This window comes from Dromiciops gliroides, chromosome 4 (genome assembly GCF_019393635.1).
Source record: "Dromiciops gliroides isolate mDroGli1 chromosome 4, mDroGli1.pri, whole genome shotgun sequence".
NCBI lineage: Eukaryota > Metazoa > Chordata > Mammalia > Microbiotheria > Microbiotheriidae > Dromiciops > Dromiciops gliroides.
The window spans coordinates 293,861,344-293,883,334 of record NC_057864.1 but is presented as its reverse complement, the minus strand read 5'-3'; the positions used below and the strand labels follow the sequence as shown (position 1 = coordinate 293,883,334).

The following is a 21,991-nucleotide window of genomic DNA, read 5'->3' as shown; positions in this document are numbered from 1 at the left end:
ATAAATACAAGCTATTGTTATTAAGCCAGTTCCCTTATTCCCCTCTCCTAGGAGAACCTGTAAGCCACCTTATTCTGTTTAGCTGCATCTTCTCTCCCTCTAATATTTTTATAAATAAAACAATTCAATTTATCTTAAATATTTAAAAATCATTGTATTTATTCATTAATTGATATTAATTATAGTAATATTACATTATAATTCATAATAAACTAAGAGGCAGCTAGGTAGCTCAATAGGTAAGAGTTCTGCATCTGGAGTCAGGAAGACCTGAGTTCAAATGTTATCTCAGACATTTACTAGCTGTGTGACCCTGGGAAAATCACTTAAACCTGTTTGCCTTAATCCATTGGAGAAGGAAATGGCAAACCACTCCAGTATCCTTGCCAAGAAAACCCAGTGGATAGTATAGTTCATGGGTCATGAAGAGTTGTGCACAACTGAACAACAACAACAAATCTTTAATAATCATAACAATTATGGATTAGCATAGATGGATTTTTTATGTTTATGCTACATATTTATATATAGTATTATATTAAGATTTATTATATTTAGGTTTTCAAGGTTTTATGCCACATGATTTAGTAGTATATCTCTTATTGGTCATTGGTCAAGGATTTCACATGGAAAGTATAAACAGCTCAATTAAAGTTTCCAGATGGTGTAAAAGCTGTGTGATTCTTCACACTTAACGTCCTCTCTCCCACTACTCTTTCACCATTAATGAAGACTCAGAAAAGGCCCACACATGAGGACCACTTCATGTTTTTCTTTGATTGATGGATTACCATGACCAATTAATTAATCACCAGGAGGCTAACCTCCTGATGATATGCCTCTTTGTATTTAGCTAGGCTAGAATTCGGAAAGCAGATTAAGTAAGTTGCTGCAATTGTATTAAAAGCCTTTCCAACATTGTCATCTTCTAGAGCTGTAGGTGTATTGGCTTTTCTTTCTTCATGTTATTAATTTTTTTGAGGGCGGGGCAGTGAGGGTTAAGTGACTTGCCCAGGGTCACACAGCTAGTAAGTGTCAAGTGTCTGAGGCCAGATTTGAACCCAGGTCCTCCTGAATCCAGAGCCAGTGCTTTATCCACTGTGTCATCTAGCTGTACCTCTTTTCTTTCTTGTAATAAGGGTTACCACCATGCCATAATGGGGCTCAAATCTAGGACTAAATTACAATATTTTAATATTGAAAATTTTATAGGAAATAAAAATCAAAACCAGATATTATAAATTCCCTTTACTCTGCACATGTACATTTATCTCTAGTCAGATGCAATCACTTCTCTGCATCTGGCTAAAAGGCTTTAATAATCCAAGCCATGGGTTTCTGTCCCTATGGGAATCATATAAAAAAATTTGTCTGGGAACAATTTTGATTTAGAACCAAGGTCTTGTGTTATTTAAAATCTCAATTGTGGGTTCTAATCTGCCCCCCCCACCAGTCTTGGGGGGAAGCTGGCTAAAATCACTGATAAATTCAACAAGAGTTTAGGCTTTTAAAGATTTATTAAAATATATAAGTTAGTGAAGAGAGATTGAGAACGGATTCCTTAGCATGGAAATCCTAGCTCAGATCTAATTCGGTATAGCCAGAGAGAAAGAAAGCAATTTCCTTTCCTAGCAGCCCATGTGAAATCTTTCACCACCACGCCTGTGTCTGAACGACCAAGAGGGTCCCCCCTCCCCCCCGCTGTTCTCCATCTGCCACCACGCTTGTTCCTCCTCACCAAAAAAAAGAGTTCTTCTATGAGTGAGCATCCACTTCCTAGTTTCTCTCTCCCTCCCCCCAAAGGGTAGGTCCTTCAAGCTGGTTGGTTGGGAGTGGTCTCTTGCTGATGTCAGTAGTACACTAACATGGCTCTCAGGGTTGGCCAGGTGTGGCCTCCATCCAATCATCCTTAAGTAGGTACTTAGTTTCTCATTCTCACCCAAATCAAACAATACTAAATTAATCAGGTGGGGCCCCACTGGGTGTCTGCCAAATTCCATTATTTTATCACAGTCTTCTGCCTTTCTTCATCCTAACTATACCCACTTGATTCAAATTCCTAAAGACCTTTTGGGTCCTGAGTGTAAACTGGGTTTAACTTGCTATCTTGCTTGAAACTGTAACAACAATGTGCCTTCTGATTGTCAAACCTTGTTTCAAGCCATTGTCTAGATATGAACTTTAGTAACTGGTAGTACCCATATAGAATACTTTCCATTTAGTTGATGACTTTCAATTATAGCTTTATAGTTTGGGTACTTTTCTCAATCCAATCAAACTCCTATTTGTTTCTAGGCTACTCTATTCCCAGTTCTTTACTTTGCCTCTATGATCCACTGCTGTCCATGGTACAGAATTTCTTTTTTTATAATTTCAAAATCCAAGATTTAATCATCTGTGCTTGTGGGTTTTTTTTTGGGGGGGGGTAGGATAAAGGAAATGATATTTATTTGTTTAAATATTATAATAAAAGTCACCCATCTATAGAGTCCTGGTTGAAATTAAAACTAGAAAAACTGACCTATGTTTCTCAGATTTATCATCAAAACTGAACAAAATGCTTTAAAAACTCAAGGTGTCATATTAATAATGGTTATTATCGATTATTTGCTATTGCGTATTACTTCTTTATACTCTCTAAATAACTTTGTATTTGCTTATAATATATTTTGCCATTAACACTGGCTAGCATTTATATAGCATTTGTTTTGTTATTTTTCAGTTCTGTCTGATTGTGATCTCTTTGGTGTTTTCTTGGCAAATATACTGGTGTGACTTGCCATTTCCTTCTCCACCTCATTTTTACAGATAAGGAACTGAGGCAGACAGGGTAAGTGACTTTCTCAGAGTCACATAGCTAGTAAGTTTTGAGGTCACATTTGAACTCCTGATTACAGGGTTGGCACTCTATCTACTATGCCATCTTGCTGCCCTGTATAGTATTTAAGGTGTATAGACAGCTTTACAAATACGATCTCATCTGATCCTTACAACAGCACTGGGAGTTGGGTACTGTAATTATCCCCATTTTACAGATAAGGAAAATGAGGCAGATAGTAACCAGGATAGCAGCCAGTGAGTGTTTGAAGGTAGATTTGAACTCAGCTCTTCCCGACTCCAGGCCCAGGGATCTATCCATTGCCTTTCTTAGCAGTGCACCACACAGCCCGTTTCATACCCTTGTTTATACATCATTTTTGTTTAAGTTCCATGTAAATAAACTATAAAGAGACAGATGAAAAATAGCCAAATTCTATAGTACGGCTATAAAACATATCTCCAGATCACTATCAGAAAAAGGAAAACAATCAATTCCCAAATTACTCAAATACTTAAATTAATCAGTGATCTAATCCATCTGGCTATTACCTTTAACAATGCAGAGCACAACTAAATTATACTTTCCCATCTTATACAAATTTTGTGCATATTTTCCAACTGGATCACAATGAACATCTGCCCCATGGGTTAGAGACTTCCTTCATTTCTCTCTTCTTCTCCCCAATCTTATAGATATACTAATAGAGCACATGTGCTGCTTATCAATTATCATCCCTCATTCTTGTTATGTGACCAACCCATTTTCTTTTCCCATTATATATATCTTTCTGACCTCTTTTATTCTGGTTCTTCATAATTCTTTTTTGGGGGGGGGCAATGAGGGTTAAGTGACTTGCCCAAGGTCACACAGCTAGTAAGTGTCAAGTGTCTGAGTCTGGATTTGAACTCAGGTCCTCCTGAATCCAGAGCCAGTGCCTTTTTCTACTGTGCCACCTAGCGGCCCCCCTCTTCATAATTTAAAAAAAATTTGTAATGTACAGCCTGCTCACACCCACAATTCCACTCTCCATTGCCATCTGCATGATACTCCTTTTCAATTCTTTAGATCCTACAGTGCTCCATGACTAGCAGCCATAAAACAAAACTAATAGAACATTGGCATTAAAATTGTAGACATTTCATTCAGAAAGAAGTTTGGGGTCATTAAAAATACCCTCTGTAATTTCTCCAAGGCAATTCAGGCCACTCTCCTCTTCCTGTTTAATTATGTATGTGTCCAACTCACTATCCACTTTCTATGCCTATCCACAATGGATTCCTTGGAGGATGAACTCTTCAGCGCATTCATCTTGATCCAGTTTTTTCTTGTCTTGTGTGAATGGCTAGGTAGATTCCTTTGAATTAAAGATCTCAACCAGGAAATTTTATAGTTGCCCAAGGCTTGATGCAACTGGCAACATTCAATATACAATCAAGAGCATATGGAGGATCTCATCATTTAGAGAGAATCCCTCTTCAACTTGAACTTTTCATTGGATCTCTTCTATGAAAACTGTGAACACCTTTGATTTTATGCCTCACTTAATATTAATAATATTAACACATTTAGGCCCACTATTCCAATGGAGTCTGCATGTACTTATGTGAAAGGGTGCCCTACACTATTGCATAGAATCATTTGAACCAACAATTCTTACTACATCACCATAGTAAATATTCTTTTCTAAAAGCTATTTGAAACTACTGACTAGGGGGCAGCTGGGTGGTGCAGTAGATAAAGCACCAGTCCTGAATTCAGGAGGAGCTGAGTTCAAATCCAGCCTCAGACACTTGACACTTACAAGCTGTGTGACCCATGGCAAGTCACTTAACCCTCATTGCCCCACCAAAAAAAAAGAAAGAAAGAAAGAAAGGAAGGAAGGAAGGAAGAAAGAAAGAAAGAAAGAAAGAAAGAAAGAAAGAAAGAAAGAAAGGAAGAAAGAAAAAGAAAAAGAAAGACAGAAACCACTGGCAAATATCAATAGGAATCATAATGGTGGAGGCTTTGATGGATGGTACAAGAAGCCCTATCCCCTAAGGGTTACCTCTAGAACTCTCAGGGGAAAAGTGGTCAGATATTCTCTGGGGAGCCAACCTACCAGTAGAAGAGAGAGGTGGGAGAGTGGACCCAGAATGGAAGCTACATATACATACAGTCTGGTATTAGTTATCCTCTTCTCAAAGCAAGGAAAAGAGGTTAGGCTATTGGTCCTCTCCCTTTGCATACTATAATTCATATCTTTTTTCCTCTTCAAGGACAAACTTGATGTTCATTTTAACCTAGAAGTATGTAATAGGTATAAAAATATTTGGTGGGGGCAAAGGTGGACACAGGATGGAGCATACAAGGTGATTTTCCTGGCCCCAAAGTCTCTTGTCATAACCCTGGGCTCTTCCTTCTTTCTTTCTCATGTCTTTTCCCCTAATGTCATGGACCTATTTAGAGTTCTCCCTTCTTTTTTCAAAGCTGTGCAATTTAAAAAAATCATATTAAGATCCTCTCAGAAATATACAGCTATCATCCTAAGTTACTTTTCAGTTATGTCAAAGGTATAGCGGCAATAATGGTTTAATACAGTGATGTCAAATATAGACACAGATATACCCACATACATACACAATTCAGTTATAAATTTCTAATTTTCCAAAATTGTTTTGGTGGTTTTATTTTGATTTACAGATATGGGGGAGGCCAGGTCATCGGCAGCTTTATTTAATCCAGGCTGCAAAATTGTTTGCCTGGCTGACATTTAGGATTTGGGAACATCTAACTTTCCAGAAGCTGCTGTGTTTTCTAACAGGTGATTCATCTTATTTTTCCCTCCTTTAAACTGTGGCTTCATGTCAAGCAAATATCTCCATCTTGTTGTTTCTAAGACATTCAATTCAATTGAACAAACATTTATTAATAATCTACTTTTGGCAATTGTTGCCCTCCGCCCCCACCCCAAATCAATCTCTGCCCTCAAGGAATTTACCTTCTACTGGAGGGATACAACATTATCAGATAAATGAATTTGGCAGCTAGGTGATACGCAGATAGTGAGCATGACCTGGAGTCAGAAAGACCTGAGTGCAAATTCAGCTCAGACATTTACTAGCCATGTGACCCTGAGTAAGTCACACTAAACTCTGTCTGCCTCAATTTTCTTCAGCTGTAAAATATTAATAATAACAATACTTATCTCCAAGGGTTGTTGTGAGGATCAAATTGTAAAGAAAATAACACAGTGCCTGGAACATAGTAGGTGTGTAATAAATCCTTCATCCTTTCCCACTGTCCTTTCCTTCTATCTCTTTCCCTCCTTTCTCCTTTCTCCTTTCTCTTTTTCTCCTTTCCCTCTTTTCTCACCTCCCTTCCTCCCTTCCTCCCTTCCTCTTTTCCTCCCTTCCTCCCTTCCTCCCTTCCTTCTTCCCTCCCTCACTTCCTTCCTTCCTTCCTTCCTTCCTTCCTTCCTTCCTTCCTTCCTTCCTTCCTTCCTTCCTTCCTTCCTTCCTTCCTTCCTTCCTTCCTTCCTCCCTTCCTTCCTTTTCTTCCTCCCTTTCTCCCTCCTTTCCTCCTTCTTCTCTTCTTCTCTCCTTTTCTTTCCTTCCACTAGCAATCTATTGGGAAGCTCTCTATTGACTATTTTTCTAACACTTGAAACAAACATTCTGATGAAATGTAGTGTAGCATGGAGCTAGGATCACATATGGCTGTCCACACTTAAAGGTATCAGTAATATCCTTCTTAAAATCTTTGTAAAGGCATGCACTTAGGGAGATTCTTTTTTTCAGGCATGATTTCAATATCTCTGACTTGTACAACTACTTCCAGTAACATTTCAAATACTTTAACATAGCAACTTACTATATTATTATCCTCTAGTTAAGATTCAGTGTAGGTGGCTAACTACTTGAGTTTTTTTTATTCCTTACAGTCACCAGTAGATTGATGATTTAAAAAGTCTTCATGAATCATTTAAAATTTTATTTGCATTTTTCTTGATGAGAGTCAAGTGAGAAAATAATTGCATAGTTTCCCTTGTTTCTTGAGCAGATATAAAAGCTTTTCTTATTAAATTGCAAGGTTATGATATTAGAGTTAGCACACTCTCACTTATGCTTCTTATGTCATACTGTCACATCTTTTCTGTCATTTTTTTTTGTTATTTCTGTCAGTTCTGTTAAAACCACAACATAGCTCTACTTGAATGGTCTATTATTTATATTCTCTGAGATGCTGTCATATTGTGTTCAATGCTAGAGGTTTTAGGTAAATAAGTATAATCTTTTCCCCCCCCTTGCATCTGATCTGTATAATCCTATACACAAAAATACTCTATTCTAGCAAAATTTATTCCTGAAAATGTTTGTGGCAAAAGTTGTATCTTTTGTCAACCTAAGAGTTGTAGAAGCAGCATGATATAAAATGGCTCAGGAATCAGAGGACTGAGGTTCAAATACTTGTTACCTATATAACCTTGGGCAATAACTTAACTTTTCTGGGCCTCAGTTTCCTTCTCTGTAAAATAAAAGGGTTGGATGGGATGACCTCTGAGGTCTCTTATATCTCCAGATCTGTGATTCTATGATGGTAAATTATAACAAAAAGGCAGTTTTGGTTCAAATTCAGCTGCTTTTTTCATAGGGGTGGAGGTTTGGGAGGAAGTTGGACACATTGATAAGACAATCTGAGTGATTTAGCAAATTTAAAAGAATGAATACTGATTAATAAAGAGGTTATATTGATATTAGTTTGTATTCTTACCTGTATTATCTCTGGGGGTATAGTCAAATATGGGATTTTCTTGTCCTGGAGTGGTATATATGAAACACACAGACCCAAGTAAATTCTTTGTTCCAACATATAAAAAATATAACCCTCATTAGAGGTGTTTTCTGCATCATTGGAGGAAATACATGCACACAGATAAGTAAATATATAATATATATAAAATAATTTAAGAGGGAAAGAATGGGGGGTGGCTAGGTGGTGCAGTGGATAAAGCACCAGCCCTGGATTCAGGAGTACCTGATTTCAAATCCGGCCTCAGACACTTGACACTTACTAGCTGTGTGACCCTGGGCAAGTCACTTAACCCCCATTGCCCCGTAAAAAAAAAGAGGGAAAGAATGCTAAAAACTGGGGGGAGGTCAGAAAAAGATTTAGGTGGAAGGTGGTATCTGCCTCTTGGCCCTTCCAGCAACAATAGAATGGCAGCTCTTTGAGGGCAGGAACTATTTCATTTTTTTGTCCTTGTGCAGTGAGTGGTGTATAGTAAATGCTTGAGAAGTTGTTTTTCATTGGCTGACCAATGTAATGTTGTATAATGGGTAGGCCTTGATGTCAGGGTTCAACATTTGCTTCTGGCATGTTAGTGACATACATAAACATGAGCAAACCACTTAACCCTCATCTTGAGTAGCTCTATAAGATTATATTATATATAAATCAGTGGAAGGAGTCTCTAAACCAGGAATTTTTCTTTACTGATGAAATCACAGGCATAGGTATAGGTATCTATATCTAGATGGATAGATATGATGGGTGTGTGTGTGTGTGTGTGTGTGCATGTATTAACTGGACCTGTGATTTCACTAATATGGAGAATTCTCAGTCAGAAAACTCCCTCCACCAAAGAATATCTAAATTTATTGGAAGAGACAACACATACATATTAAGTATATTCAAAGTAGATAAAAATTAATTTTGGTTGAGAGGTGATAACAGTTGGAGGTATCAGGAAATGCTTCATGTAGAAGATATCTGAGTTGAAATTTGAAGAAAACTAGGGATTCTAAGCAGTGGATACAAGGTGACAGTGTGTTCCAGGAATGTGCAAAGGCACATGAATGAGAGATGGGATATCACATATAAGAAATATCAAGAATACAGTTTGGCTGGACCATGGAATCTTTGGAGATCTATGAGTTGCCTCTCACTGATCAATTTTTTTGGGGGACGGGGCAATGAGGGTTAAGTGACTTGCCCAGGGTCACACAGCTAGCAAGTATCAAGTGTCTGAAGCTGGATTTGAACTCAGCTCCTTCTGACTCCAGGGCTTGTGCTTTATCCATTGTGGCAAGCAAATTTATCTAAAGAAATTGTGGTCTAGCTATCACATTTGACTTGATCCAGGTCTATATAGAACCAAGAATTTATTCTCTTTCTAGTTTTTAAGTTCAGTTAAGTCAATCAGTCCCAGTCTGTCCACACTGTAGTGTAATCTGAATAACTAACTTTAGGGTCACTCCTGTTCATGTGCAGTTTTGTCACTGTATAGCCTTGGAAACATCATGACTAACTCTCATTTCCTTCTATCCTTAAAGACAGAATTGTTAGGCAAAATGAGATTACTATTCCCAGATAGATCATAGGTTATAGAACCATAGAAATTTTGTGCTGGAAAGCCCATCTGAGTCAATTATTTCATTTTACAGATGAGGAAAGTGCAGTTCAATCTTGCATGATGGTAGAAGGATGAAAAGCAATCCAAAACAAAAGGAGGCTGCATGGTACTCAGGATCTTGCATCAAAGGTTCTGTGTTTGAATCCTGGCTCTGCCACTCACTATATGAGTATCCTTGAACAGCTTATTTAACGTCTTTGGCTCTCATTTTTTATCTATAAAATGAGGGAGTTGGGTCTCTTTGTTCATATGGTCCCTTCTGGCACTATATATTTGACTGTATAAAAACCCTATGATCATCCACGAGTAATAGGATGAGAGAATGTGGCTAATGCTTCTCTACTAATGATTATTTCCTCTTCTACCTATCAATTGATCCATGAATAAAAATTTATTAAGCCCCTACTATGTGCCAGCCATGAGGGATACAATGAGAAAGAATTAAATATCTATCCACAAAGAGCTTATAGTCTAATTGAAAAGTGCATATATAAATATGTACAACACGAACATAAATGTAATAAATATAAATATCAATGAAGCCATTAAATACAAGATAGTTTGGGAGGTATGGCACAAGCAATTGGGGGGATCAGGAAAAGTTTTCTGCAGAAGATGTTGTTGGAACTGAATGTTAAAAGGACTCTACCTGCACCTTATCATGGAAGATAAGAAAGAGAGAATTCTAGGCACAAGGGTTAGCCATATCAAAGGTATGGAGATAGAAGATGGACTATCATGGGTGAGAAATAGAGAGAAGGTAAGTTGGATGGATCACAGAGTGTTGTTGTTTGTCCTTCATTCTCAAAGAGGATATGACATTTGGGCGATGTCATAACTTGCAGTGAATTGGATTTGTAAGGGAGGACTGTGCAAGGTCACCATCCTCACTCTTTCTTTCAGAGCCATCTGGGTCCAGTGGTAAGATATCTATCTATCTATCTATCTATCTATCTATCTATCTATCTATCTATCTATCTATCTATCTATCTATCTATCTATCTATATCAGGACAATGGATATGGTCCAGATGTTTAGGGAAATCAGGGTTAAGTGACTTGCTCAGGATCACACAGCTAGTAATTGTCTGAGGTGAGATTTGAACTCAGGTCCTCCTAACTTCAGGGTTAGAGGTCTATCCATGGTGCTACCTAGCATCCTGATGTACATCAGAGTATAGGAGAAGGAGAAGTAATATACAGTGAGTATGGAAGATAGGTTAGGAGTCAGATTGTGTAGGCTTTTTTTTTTTGTGAGGCAATTGGGGTTAAGTGACTTGCCCAGGATCACACAGCCAATAAGTGTTAAGTGTCTGAGGCTGCATTTGAACTCAGGTACTCCTGACTCCAGGGCCGGTGCTCTATCCACTGTACCATCTAGCTGCCCCTGTGTAGGCTTTTAAAAGCTAAACAAAGGAGTTTTTATCTTACTAAAGAAGCAATAAGAGAGTTCTTGTTTTTTCTCTCTCTCTCTGTTGGGGGGGGGTCCTCATAATCAAATTTATGTTTACAGAAAATAAGTTAGTTTAGCAACAGTGAGGACCCAGCTAGATAACATAATTTTCTAATATATCCAGTGAGTACAACTGTGGGATTTTTTTTACCTTTGTTTATTAGCTCATGAGCAAGACTGGAGGAGGTGGATGGTAGGGGTAATCCAGGGCTGAAGTTTGGCAAAAAAAAGAATGACAGTACAATTAAGGTGTAAGAGACTCAAGAACAGAGGTTAGTGTAATGTTGGAATGGCTAAATATTGGGTTGAAGATGGAGAGAAAGGAAAGTGAAATCAGAGCAGGAATTACTTAAGGAATTACTCAGGGTAGAGGGAATGGAGGTATCAATGAAGGCAAAGAATAGGTATAGTAGGGTTGAAACATAGGGAGATGCAGAGTGATAGGAGATTATAGTCAGATAGGGAAATGTCAATGTTTTTAATTAGGGACATGGACCATATTGGTAATGACAAGTTTGAATGTGTGACCATCCCCATGTATGACTATAGTTGACTAAAGAAGTAGTTCATGGAACCTAAGAGGGTTGAAAAAATAGGAAGTTAGGGAGGTTGAAGGAATATTGGGCAGGGGAATATGGTGAGTTAGGTGCTAAACTTAAGAAAGGAAGAGAGTGACCTGGGCAGGCCAGTATACTAGAGTTTTCATAATACCTTTCTTAGATAGAAATGTTTCTTAATTTGATAAGCAACCTATAATAAAAATTTTTAAGGGTCTAAAATGAATATCTTAAAATGAATGTAATTGGAAGCAAATGGTGCCAAGTAGGGATCAACTGAACTCCAGATGACTCTGACTTTCAGGAGAAAGGTTACAAGATCTTGAAATAAGATTCTTCTAGAAACATAAGGTTCCCCATAGTAATTGAATTTGAAGGATTGACAGTGGTCTTTATAAGCATGCATTCATATCAAGGGAAGCAGATTATGACTGGACATAGCAGTATCAGAAATGATGCTTTGCTTCATTCACTAGGTTACCCAGATCTTGTTTCCTTGCAGCAATCCCTGTCAATTTTTATTTGGAATTCTTGTGACCCAGTTTTTGGAGAGTCCAGTATTAGCATACCCAGATAAACTGGGCCTTTACTATTTACTCCAAGTAAATAATTTCTTAGTAAAATAATTGTAAGCAAAACTTATAATAAACATCACAATTAAAACATTACCATATCTGGAGAGAAAGCTCAGACAGAAGAGTCTGCATTGGGTGATGACAATTGTACTTTGGAAGGTCAATTTTAAGTAAGAGAGAAACAGATTCCAGGAAATGCATATGGCTCGAGGCTATAAGCTGCAGGGAAGGAGCTTAAGTTGTACATTGTCCTTGGAGTTCCCATACACAACTTCACATCATGTTGTGCTCACAGTTTTGAGTCATTGGATGTAAGCCACAATAATCAACTCTGTCAGTTTTGGACCTCTCTCAGCCCAATGTTCTACTCAACAGATGCAGACCTTTGATGGAACAGTTGATAAAACCATGAAAACTGTCATCAGTCCCATCAAGAACTGTTTTATTAGTCACCGGAAATAGAAAGCAGTTAGAAAGAGCATATGTCTCATGTTTAATGTGTGCCAATGTAATCCATTTAGCTGGATTAGAATGTTTGCACAAAAAGCTCACATAATTAGAAAACATTTGACCATAATTTTAAGATTGCTGTAAAATGATTATTTTCTATGATTTCTAATTTTTTTTAGACTAACATTATCAAAACTCCACAATTGTCCTACATTTCTGTACCTAATGAGGCAAGATCATGTGATGATACATTGAGGAAGTTACTTTCACCAACCCATCAAGAATATGAGACTATTATGTAAGGAATGAAATGCCACCTCTTTGGTTTCATATAATTTAGAAGTCAGGCAAGCAAACAGATCCATCAAATCTAGGATTGGAACATGGAAAATGGTCATTGAATGAGGTGTGTTTTTTGTCTAATTTGTGTCCATTTGACTGATAGGCTGGAATGGTTTAATAGAAAAGCAATAGGATTGTGCAGAATAGGAGGAAGAATGAGTTTTTCTCAGGGTGGGCAGGATAGGATGATAAGTTGAGACATTTATGGTATTTGGCAAAGTCTGGTAGACTCAGACTACTGAAAGTGATTGGGCAACAGGTGAGGACGAAGTGGGTCCAGAGAAGTGGTAAATAGCTAATATAAGTTGACGAAGTCACTTAATCTCTCAATTATTCCAAATGACTCTCTTAGACTATAAATTGCACAGCTTGTAGTTATCCCTATTGGTGGAAGTAGATGTGTCTGATGGTCATGATTTCAACTACAATGTGACCCAATCTACAGATTTATGCATGATTAACTTACGTAAAAACATGGCTCATCAGGAAGAAATTAGGTAAATCATGGGATATATTTCAACACAACAAAAATGTAGTTTATTTAGAAACACAGAATTTGGAAATGGGTGTACTTTAGAGATCATTCATGGTAATTCTCCCAATGAGAAAACTGAAGTCAATAAATTAACAAGTGTTTAAGTACCTACTATGTGTCAGGCACTGTGCTAGGTCCTGAAGATATAAAGAGAAAAAAATGAGAGTTTCTCTTTTCAGGGAGTTTATTTTGGGGTAGTCTAAAGAGATGAAAAAAGGAGGTAATTAGCAGAGCTGAGATCCCAAATCCAGCATTTTGTCTACTACCTCATACTGCCTAGGGTAGAAATCTATTTCCAAAAAAATTAAAACCATGATTATGTGTTTCATTCCCCCTCCCTCACCTCCCCATTTAATTCTCTACTTGTAATAGAAACAAAAGTGAAATTTTTGCTTTTCAAGTTCTGATTGTTTATGATCCCTAGGAGAGAGACTCAATTTGAAATCAGATAAACTGGCTAAATATCCTATTTTAAATTATGAATAACATACTCTTCAAATCATTATGCATGCTAGAATTTCCTATTTCTTTCCCCACTAGTCTACAGCAATTATACAATTAGTATAAGTGACATGCAAATATTAACTGGTGAAAAAATACATATGCATACATTTTTGTTCATTAATTTCCAGTTAAAGGGAAAAAATGGGTAAACCATGGACACATTTGAGTTTTTGCTGTCTAATTAAAACACTATGTTCTTATGGAAACTGTTTTTAGTTTTCATCACTGATTAAATCATAATTAGCCATCTAACACATTGGGCGCATTTCTAGGTTGATATTAACAATGCTATTCTCTTCAAAGAGTAGAGTGCCCTGAGATACTTGATAATTCATCATAGTTTGCATAAAAGGAAGATGACTAACAAATCTCCTCTCTCATAGGAAAGCACTTAGCAACAGCTTTCTGAGAACACCACATCCCAAGCACTGTCTGCCCACCATTGTTCAAAGCAGCGCTCCCACTTATACAGAGGTACTCATCTTGTGATAAATCAGAGTGCTCTTAACATCAAGGGACTTAGGACTACTTCTCAAATTGCCATATTCAAACTTACTCCAAATTACCAAACTGCTGCTGGTCAACTATTCCCTCCTCAATAGCTTTTAAAAAAATCATGATTACAATCAGCACCTGACTTCATAATTGCCATTATCAATGGCTGACATTTTAAATGAGCCCCTTTGGTCTCAGGTTACAGGGTGCCTTTACATTCTGCTTCTGAATAGGCCTTTACATTTGATGAACAACAATTTCCTGGCCACCAGAATGGCTGATTTCTTCAAGATACATCAGAATGACTAATTAGGTGCATTGCTAATGTCAAATAACCCTAGAGAGTGCTCATGGGATCATAATTTTAGAGGTAGGAGGTACTTTAGCAGTTATCAAATATAACCCCTTCATTTTCTAGATGTGACAGCTGAAGGCTACAGTGGTAAAATAACTTCTATAAGGTTAAATAAGTGGCAAACTCAGGATTGGAACTGAGATCCTTGAGCTCCAAATTCAGTACTTTTCCCACTGCACTGTGCTGCAGATAACATTATTAACTCCTTCTTCCACTCTCTACTTTTCCCAAATATCCAAAGAAGTGAAACTCATTTTGTTCAAATGAAATGCTATTTAATCCATGAAACTTGTCTTTATTTTGGGAGATGCATCAGTACACTACTTCACAGATGTATAGCTAAATTGGAATTAACTGAAAAGTTCATTTGTGGCTCATTTAGGTAGTCCTTTAAGAAAAGAATTGCCACTTGCAGGCCCCAACTACTCTGAGAACTATATTAGACGGGTCACAATAAGTGGAAAAGAACAGATTAAAAATTTTCATTTGAGGGGCAGCTAGATGGCGCAGTGGATAGAGCACTGGCCCTGGAGTCAGGATACCTGAGTTCAAATCCAGTCTCAGACACTTAATACTTAACTAGCTGTGTGACCCTGGGCAAGTCACTTAACCCCAATTGCCTCACTAAAAAAAAATTTCATTTGATATAGTTCTTATAATAGGTTATTTGGGTTGTTTCAGAAAACACAAATCTGTTAGAATGTAAAGACCTTTGGAAATTGAGGGGATGCCCATCAATTAGGAAATGGCTGAACAAGTTTTGGTGTATGATTGTGATGGAATACTACTGTGGTGTAGAAATGATGAGCAGGTTGAATTAAAAAAACATGGAATGACTTGCATGAAATAATGAAGAATGAAATGAGCAGAACCAAGAGCATGTTGAATACAATAACAGCAATATTATTGGAAAAATAACTGTGAATGACTAAACTATTCTGAGTATTATAAATATTCAAATCACTTACAAAAGACCTGTGAAGGAAGATGCTATCCAACTCCAGAGAAAGAAATGATAAATAGGAGTTTGGTGTTTATATATATATATATATATGTATATGTATATGTATATATGTATATGTATATGTGTATGTATATGTATACACACACACGCATGTATATGTATATATGTATATACACGTACGTATTTATGTATGCATATACATACATATGCTAAATGGTGACCTTCCCTAGTTGGGGGAGGGGAAGAGAGGAGAGACAGTTTGGAACTTAAAATGTAACCAAAAAATAAGTAGAAGTCACTTAACCCCCACTGCCCTGCAAAATAAATAAATAAATAAATAAATATTTAAAAAAAATAAGTAGAATTAAATAAAAAAGAGAATGTAAATACCTTATAGGTAGGCACTATTTCATCTTGTATATTTACATCTATAGCATCTATCCCAGTACCCAGCAGCTTGTAGACATTTAATAAAACTTGTTGATTGATTTAAGTGTTAGAGTTGACAGTGTGCTAGATTTGGAGTAAAAGGTCTGGGTTCAAATCACAATTATACTACTTAGTCCTTATGTGAATTTGGGAAAGTCACTTTATCCCCTCAGCCTTAATCTCCTCTGTAAAATCAGGTAGTTGTACTAGATAACTTCAAAGGTCCCTTCCAGTTCAATATCTATGACACAAGATAATTTATACTAAAATGTATTTGGGGAAAAAGCTTTTGACAAAATACAGCACTCATTCTTATTAATAAAAACAGTAGAGAACATAGGAATAAATGGAGCTTTCCCTAAAATGTTAGGGAGTCTCCACCTAAAACCATCAGCATACATTATATGTAATGGAGATAAGTTAGAAACATTTCCAGTAAGATCAGGGGTGAAACAGGGATGTCCATTATAACCTCTATTGTTTAATATAACCTATATTGTTTAATATAGTACTAGGAATGTTAGCTTTAGAAATGAGATATAAAAGAAATTAAAGGAATCAGAATAGGCAAGGAGGAAACAAAACTTTCACTCTTTGGAGATGATATGATGCTATACTGAGAGAATCCTAGAGTATCAACTAAAAAACTACTCAAAACAATTAACAACTTTAGTAGAGTTGCAGGATATAAAATAAATCCACACAAATCATCAGCATTTCTATATATGACCAACAAAGCTCGGCAGCAAGAGATAGAAAGAGAAATTCTATTTAAAGTAACTGTAGACAATAAAATGTCTTTGGGGAATTTTTCTTCTAATTAAAAAAATAATTGCATATGTCTAGGAGGATTGACAGTCTATTGGAAACTGAGAAGACTACAGATTACATAGAAGGGCAACCGCATTAGCAGTGCAACTCTCAAAGCAATCTTCTGGTTGATATAGCACATGAAAGAGCCACCTGTGTTTCTATGAGATGCCACATTCCTATTGTCTAATGAATCTATGCTCATTTCTGTTCAGTTTCTGCCAAACTGGAGTTGTTGAGTACCTGCCATTATACCATATGATGGGACACAGAGGAAAAGGAAAGAGAAATCCCATGCAGTGGCTGGTACTTTTCAGATAACTTGCTAATTAGGATGTATAAATATAATCACCAAAGTGCTTTCTAGAATTGTCCATTCTTTATATGTACTCTAAACTCTTAATTTGTGATTATTCATTACATAAAGTATTTTTTAAAAAAAATCTGGACATAAACAAGGAAGATAGGCATTTCAATATACAGAGTAGAACAGAAAAAGAGCATTGTACATGAAACTATGGCTATATTTTGAATAGCTTCTAACTTCCAAAGCTATCCTGCTTGTAGGTAATTCTTCCTGATCTTTTTTTTTTTTTTTTTTTAGTGAGGCAATTGGGGTTAAGTGACTTGCCCAGGGTCACACAGCTAGTAAGTGTGTAAAGTGTTTGAGGTCGGATTTGAACTCAGGTACTCCTGACTCCAGGGCTGGTGCTCTATCCACTGTGCTACCTAGCTGCCCCATTCTTCCTGATCTTAACTAAACTTTGAAACTGATGTGCTCCATTGTTTATCCTTTTCATATCTCATGGACTTTTTGGAAATAAAATGCATACTCTAAATAACATAGATATATAATTTACAATTAGGCAGTATTTAGACTATATGTAGATTTCTGTTCATAAGTTTCACTTACCAGAATCAAGAGGCAACTAGAGGCCAATTTTGTGTGCTCGGGGATGGTAGAAAACACTGACAAAATCAAGCAACCAAAAACAAGGAGAAAACTGAAAAACAAAAACAAAAATATTAAACCGTATTAGAACATTGAATTAAAATTGTTGATCAATATTTAAAAAGCTAATAATTAAAATTCTAGAACCATTTGCATTAATAAAGATAGTTGGAAGGCATAAACATTCTTAGTGTCAAAATATACAGGCTTCTGTGCAGTGTCATATGGTTTGAGCCACTGACATAGTATTTTAAGCTTAATAAAGGAAGGGTTTCTAGGTAGATGGTTGCCTTTTACTCTCCAAAATAAAGAATCTGTGAATTCCCCAGACAGTGGCTTAGTTGCTAACTTCTCAAGAAACATTTTGAGGGTGAAGGTGGGAGAGAAGGGCACAAACCATGTTAATCTGCTGGAACAACCATGGACAGCTCCTTTTCAGGAACTGACTACAATTCCAATGAAAAGGCATTGACTCATTTGAAAAGGTTCATACATCTTCAAGATTTTGAACCATTATTCCTTTATATTCATAATAGTAGGAAGAAAGGAGGAGCATGAAATTCCCCATTAAATTAATCTGGCAACAGAAATGACTTCTCTCTAACCATTCTTATGACTTTAGTTGTGGGTCTCAGAAGTCAGGAGTTGTTATCTTTAACTAGTAATCCAGGTAAAGTGATTCTTCCTGGAAATAAGGAGACAGAGTCTCCAATCTTAGCATCATAAATCCTATGGCTTGGATAATGACCTAAGTCACCTAACCCAAAGACTCATGTTATGTAGCAGGATAAAAAAAGCCTTGGCTATTTAATCCAGGACAGATTTATAATTTTGAACCACTTCTAAAAAGCTCATGTAATCAATAGCTTGAATTCATCATAAATATAAGGAAGATTGGCAGTTAGCATAGAAAGATTATTTCTGGTAGCAGTGGTCAAACATCAAAGAGAGAGAAATGATTGTCACTTTTGAGAGTTTACCTTACTTCCGAAAAAATATTCAAGGATTCCAATGTAAAAAGAGTATGAAATGTGTACTATAAGGTACTCATTGTATGTCACCCCTTCTATTCATATTCATATTCATTTTGTTTTATACTTTAAACCAGTTCACTAATATAAACATCAACAGATAGGACAGATAGCCTCATCTTAAGAAGTATCTCTCAAATACTCCATGGAATCTATGATTTAAACTGTATGAGAATTCCCTTCAACTATGCATATTATAATCCATTCATGCCTGCCTTTTGAATTTTAAACATATTATTGCCATAAGCTCACTATGGGAGAATGGTGTCCACTCAACATGCTAAAAACCATACTTGCTTTCTCTTAAATTTGCAAAGATATTAATGTGACCTGGACATTATCCTCCTGCTTATTCCCCTTCTCTCTGTCCATACAACACAAAAACCACTGGTTGAATCACTGATATTATTCTCTGTAGACCATTTAATTTACTTGGCATCAAATAAAGAAAATTGACTGACATTAAGATGCAACTTCAGTATTCCATTAAGGAGAGATCATGAAAGTGAAGGAAGAATTTATTTAATCACAAATACCTCTGTGGACTTCATTATGGCATTTTCTCTATTTCTTCATTTTATTTATGGAATCTATGGATTTTCAGTATATGTATACCATGGAATATCAAGATATTTCCTCTTCTTTCCCTTACTGTCAATTCTCTTACTTCCTTTTTCATCATCTTTCTTGTTGCTTATTCTACCCAACCAGAAGAACCATATATCTTTCCCATATAAATGATTTTGCAAGGAAAGCTTCTATACTAGAGTAATGTTTTATTTGGTAACCCTCACAGTATAAACCACTATAACTATAGATCTATTTTGGCACATGAAGAGTCCCCACTTCCCCCAACCCTGGCCCCCAGCTTCCTAAAGCTGTCCCTGGAACTTGGAAGATATCATATTCTTCTTTCATTGGTCTGCAGAAATACTGTGTGGAACAAATACTGCTCTCACCACCAATGGTTTGATTGACTGGATTGATGGATTGTCAATCACATGTATTTAGCATTGGATTGGATAAAAGATATTAATAAAGTATGGTCTCTAATGATTTATTATTTGCATGTATATATGTATATACATACATATGATTATATGTAGGCCCTTATCTTTGTGAAATTGCAACAGATTTTGTTTCAGAGTAATCCAGAGTTCAAATTCTAGTTCTGCCAGTAACTAGCCATGATCTTGGCTAAATAATTTCACTCTTCTAGGCCCCATTTTCCTCATTTGTTAAAAGCAAGGGACTGTACTAAGTGAGGTCTAAGATCTTTCTAGCTCTGCCATTATATGTTTCTAACCCATATTCATTTACTCCATTTATCTTTTTGCCCTGCTTTGGGACAGACTGACTACAAAAAATAAGGAAAGGTATTTGTAAGGGATGGTGAGCTCAAAAGCATTTCAGCTTCTGAAAAGAAGCTGTCATAAACTCGTCTTATTGGCTAAATGGGAATCAATAATATAAAATTTATTTCATTTTTGTGCAAAGCTTTACTTTAGGGATTCCATGGATGCTTTATTAAGTAGATGATGCTTCTAAGCCAAGTACATGTTTAAAACATTAGCCCAGCAGGTGACACCATCCCTTAAATGATGTGCTATAGGTACTCACTGAAAATTTTCAAAAGCTATTTCACCAAATTATTTGGGAAGAAAATTAAAACAATCTGAAAAAAGCTTTCTAAAAGTAAAAGATTTCCTAATGGCTCTTCATAAAATGAACCAAAGCAAACAATGCTATTAAGCTACTACCCCCCCACCCCCCCGCAATGCCCCAATAATTTGAATGGCATAAAAGTAGGGAAAGTTAGAAATATGGTTAATCTTTAAATTAGACAGCTCACTGTATTTAACGTGATGCAAAAATATGGTCTTCATGGACTTCACTCTTGGCCATAGAGCTGAAGGAATGTTAAAGGTCATGTAAAGATAATTCCCTCCATTTAATTCATAAAAAACTGAGTTCCAATGACTTGGATGGCTAAGAAGCAGCAAAAGTGGTTTTTGAATTCAGCTCTTCTGACTCCTAATCCAGGACACATTGACTATGTGGAACCACTGTAGCACTGCTTAGGTATAGCAAGAAACTCCCACTTATATTGTGTTCTCTGTAAGAATTCCAGGGGTATTATATATTTTCAAAGCCAAATAGGAGAAATAATAGTACATATATGGTATTTTTCTTTAAACCAAGCATGAACAGAACTAGTATGGTGGAAAGCATACTGGACCAATATTCAAATTTTTACTCTGTTACTTAGTGTCAATATAACTTTAGGCAAATCACTCAACTTCTCTGAATTTTGGTTTTCTAATCTGTAAAATGAGATGACTGTACTAAATGACCTCTAAGGTCCCCAGCAGCCCTAAAGCTATAATTCTATGAAGCTACCCTCTCTAAAATTTGAATTTGTCCGACTTTCCAAGTGTTTAGCAATGTTAGTTTTACAAAATGTTTAAATACAAGGACATGTACTGGGCTGCAATGAGGCAGTATCATTATTATCACTGTTGGTAGCAGTGATAGCATGAAACTGCCATGAAATAGGGGAAGGGAATAAGCATTTATTAAGTGCCTACTACATGCCAGGTACTGTGCTAAACATCTCCCCCCCCCAAATATCTCATTTGATTCTCACAGCAACCCTGAAGTTAAGTGATGTTATTATCCCCATTTTACAGTTGAGGAAACCAAGGCAAATGGAAGTGAAGTGATTTGCTCAGGGTGATGCAGCTTCTAAGTGTCTGAGGCTGGAGTGTTGAACTCATATCCTTCTTAGCTGTGTCACTGAGAAATTTAAAATGTGCCGGGGAATAATGAAGTCTGACATGTCCAGTCTAGCAGCATTCAATCTATCATAAACAACATAGAAATGCTTTCAGTTACCCCCTCATTCAAGGAAACAAATTACTTGATAAGGAAATCCCCTATTTATGATGTCACTTAGCTGCATTAATGTAGCACTTTATGCTATATAGTTTATATAGTTCAGTCAACAAGCATTTTATAAAGCAACCAATAAGTGCCAAGAATCATGCTAGATTCCAGGGAAACAAAGAAAAAATTAAAGTCTTTTTTTGTTGTTCAAGTAGCTTATATTCTATTTGGGAGAGAGATATAGATAAAACAAAAAAATCTAATAAATATAGATTAAATGGTTTTGCTTTGACTTGAAACAGTGTGTGTTAAGTATTTGGTCAACACAAAACCTGATTCAAAAGCAGGCTATTATTTTTACTGTATAATAGGGGTGTGTATATATTAGCATCTATAGAAAATACATTGGCAGATAGTGTTTGCCTGGCAGACGTGCTCCCTA

At 36.4% G+C, this 21,991-nt stretch overlaps 1 protein-coding gene across 1 annotated transcript in view; it reads right to left on the bottom strand.

Annotated features, from left to right (window-relative positions):
* The window catches only part of KCNQ5 (potassium voltage-gated channel subfamily Q member 5), a 713,228-nt gene that overhangs the window by 231,154 nt on the left and 460,083 nt on the right, over positions 1-21,991 (bottom strand). Inside the window, 1 exon segment of the mRNA XM_044003672.1 lies at positions 17,594-17,684. Coding sequence (XP_043859607.1) covers positions 17,594-17,684 — 91 coding nt within the window.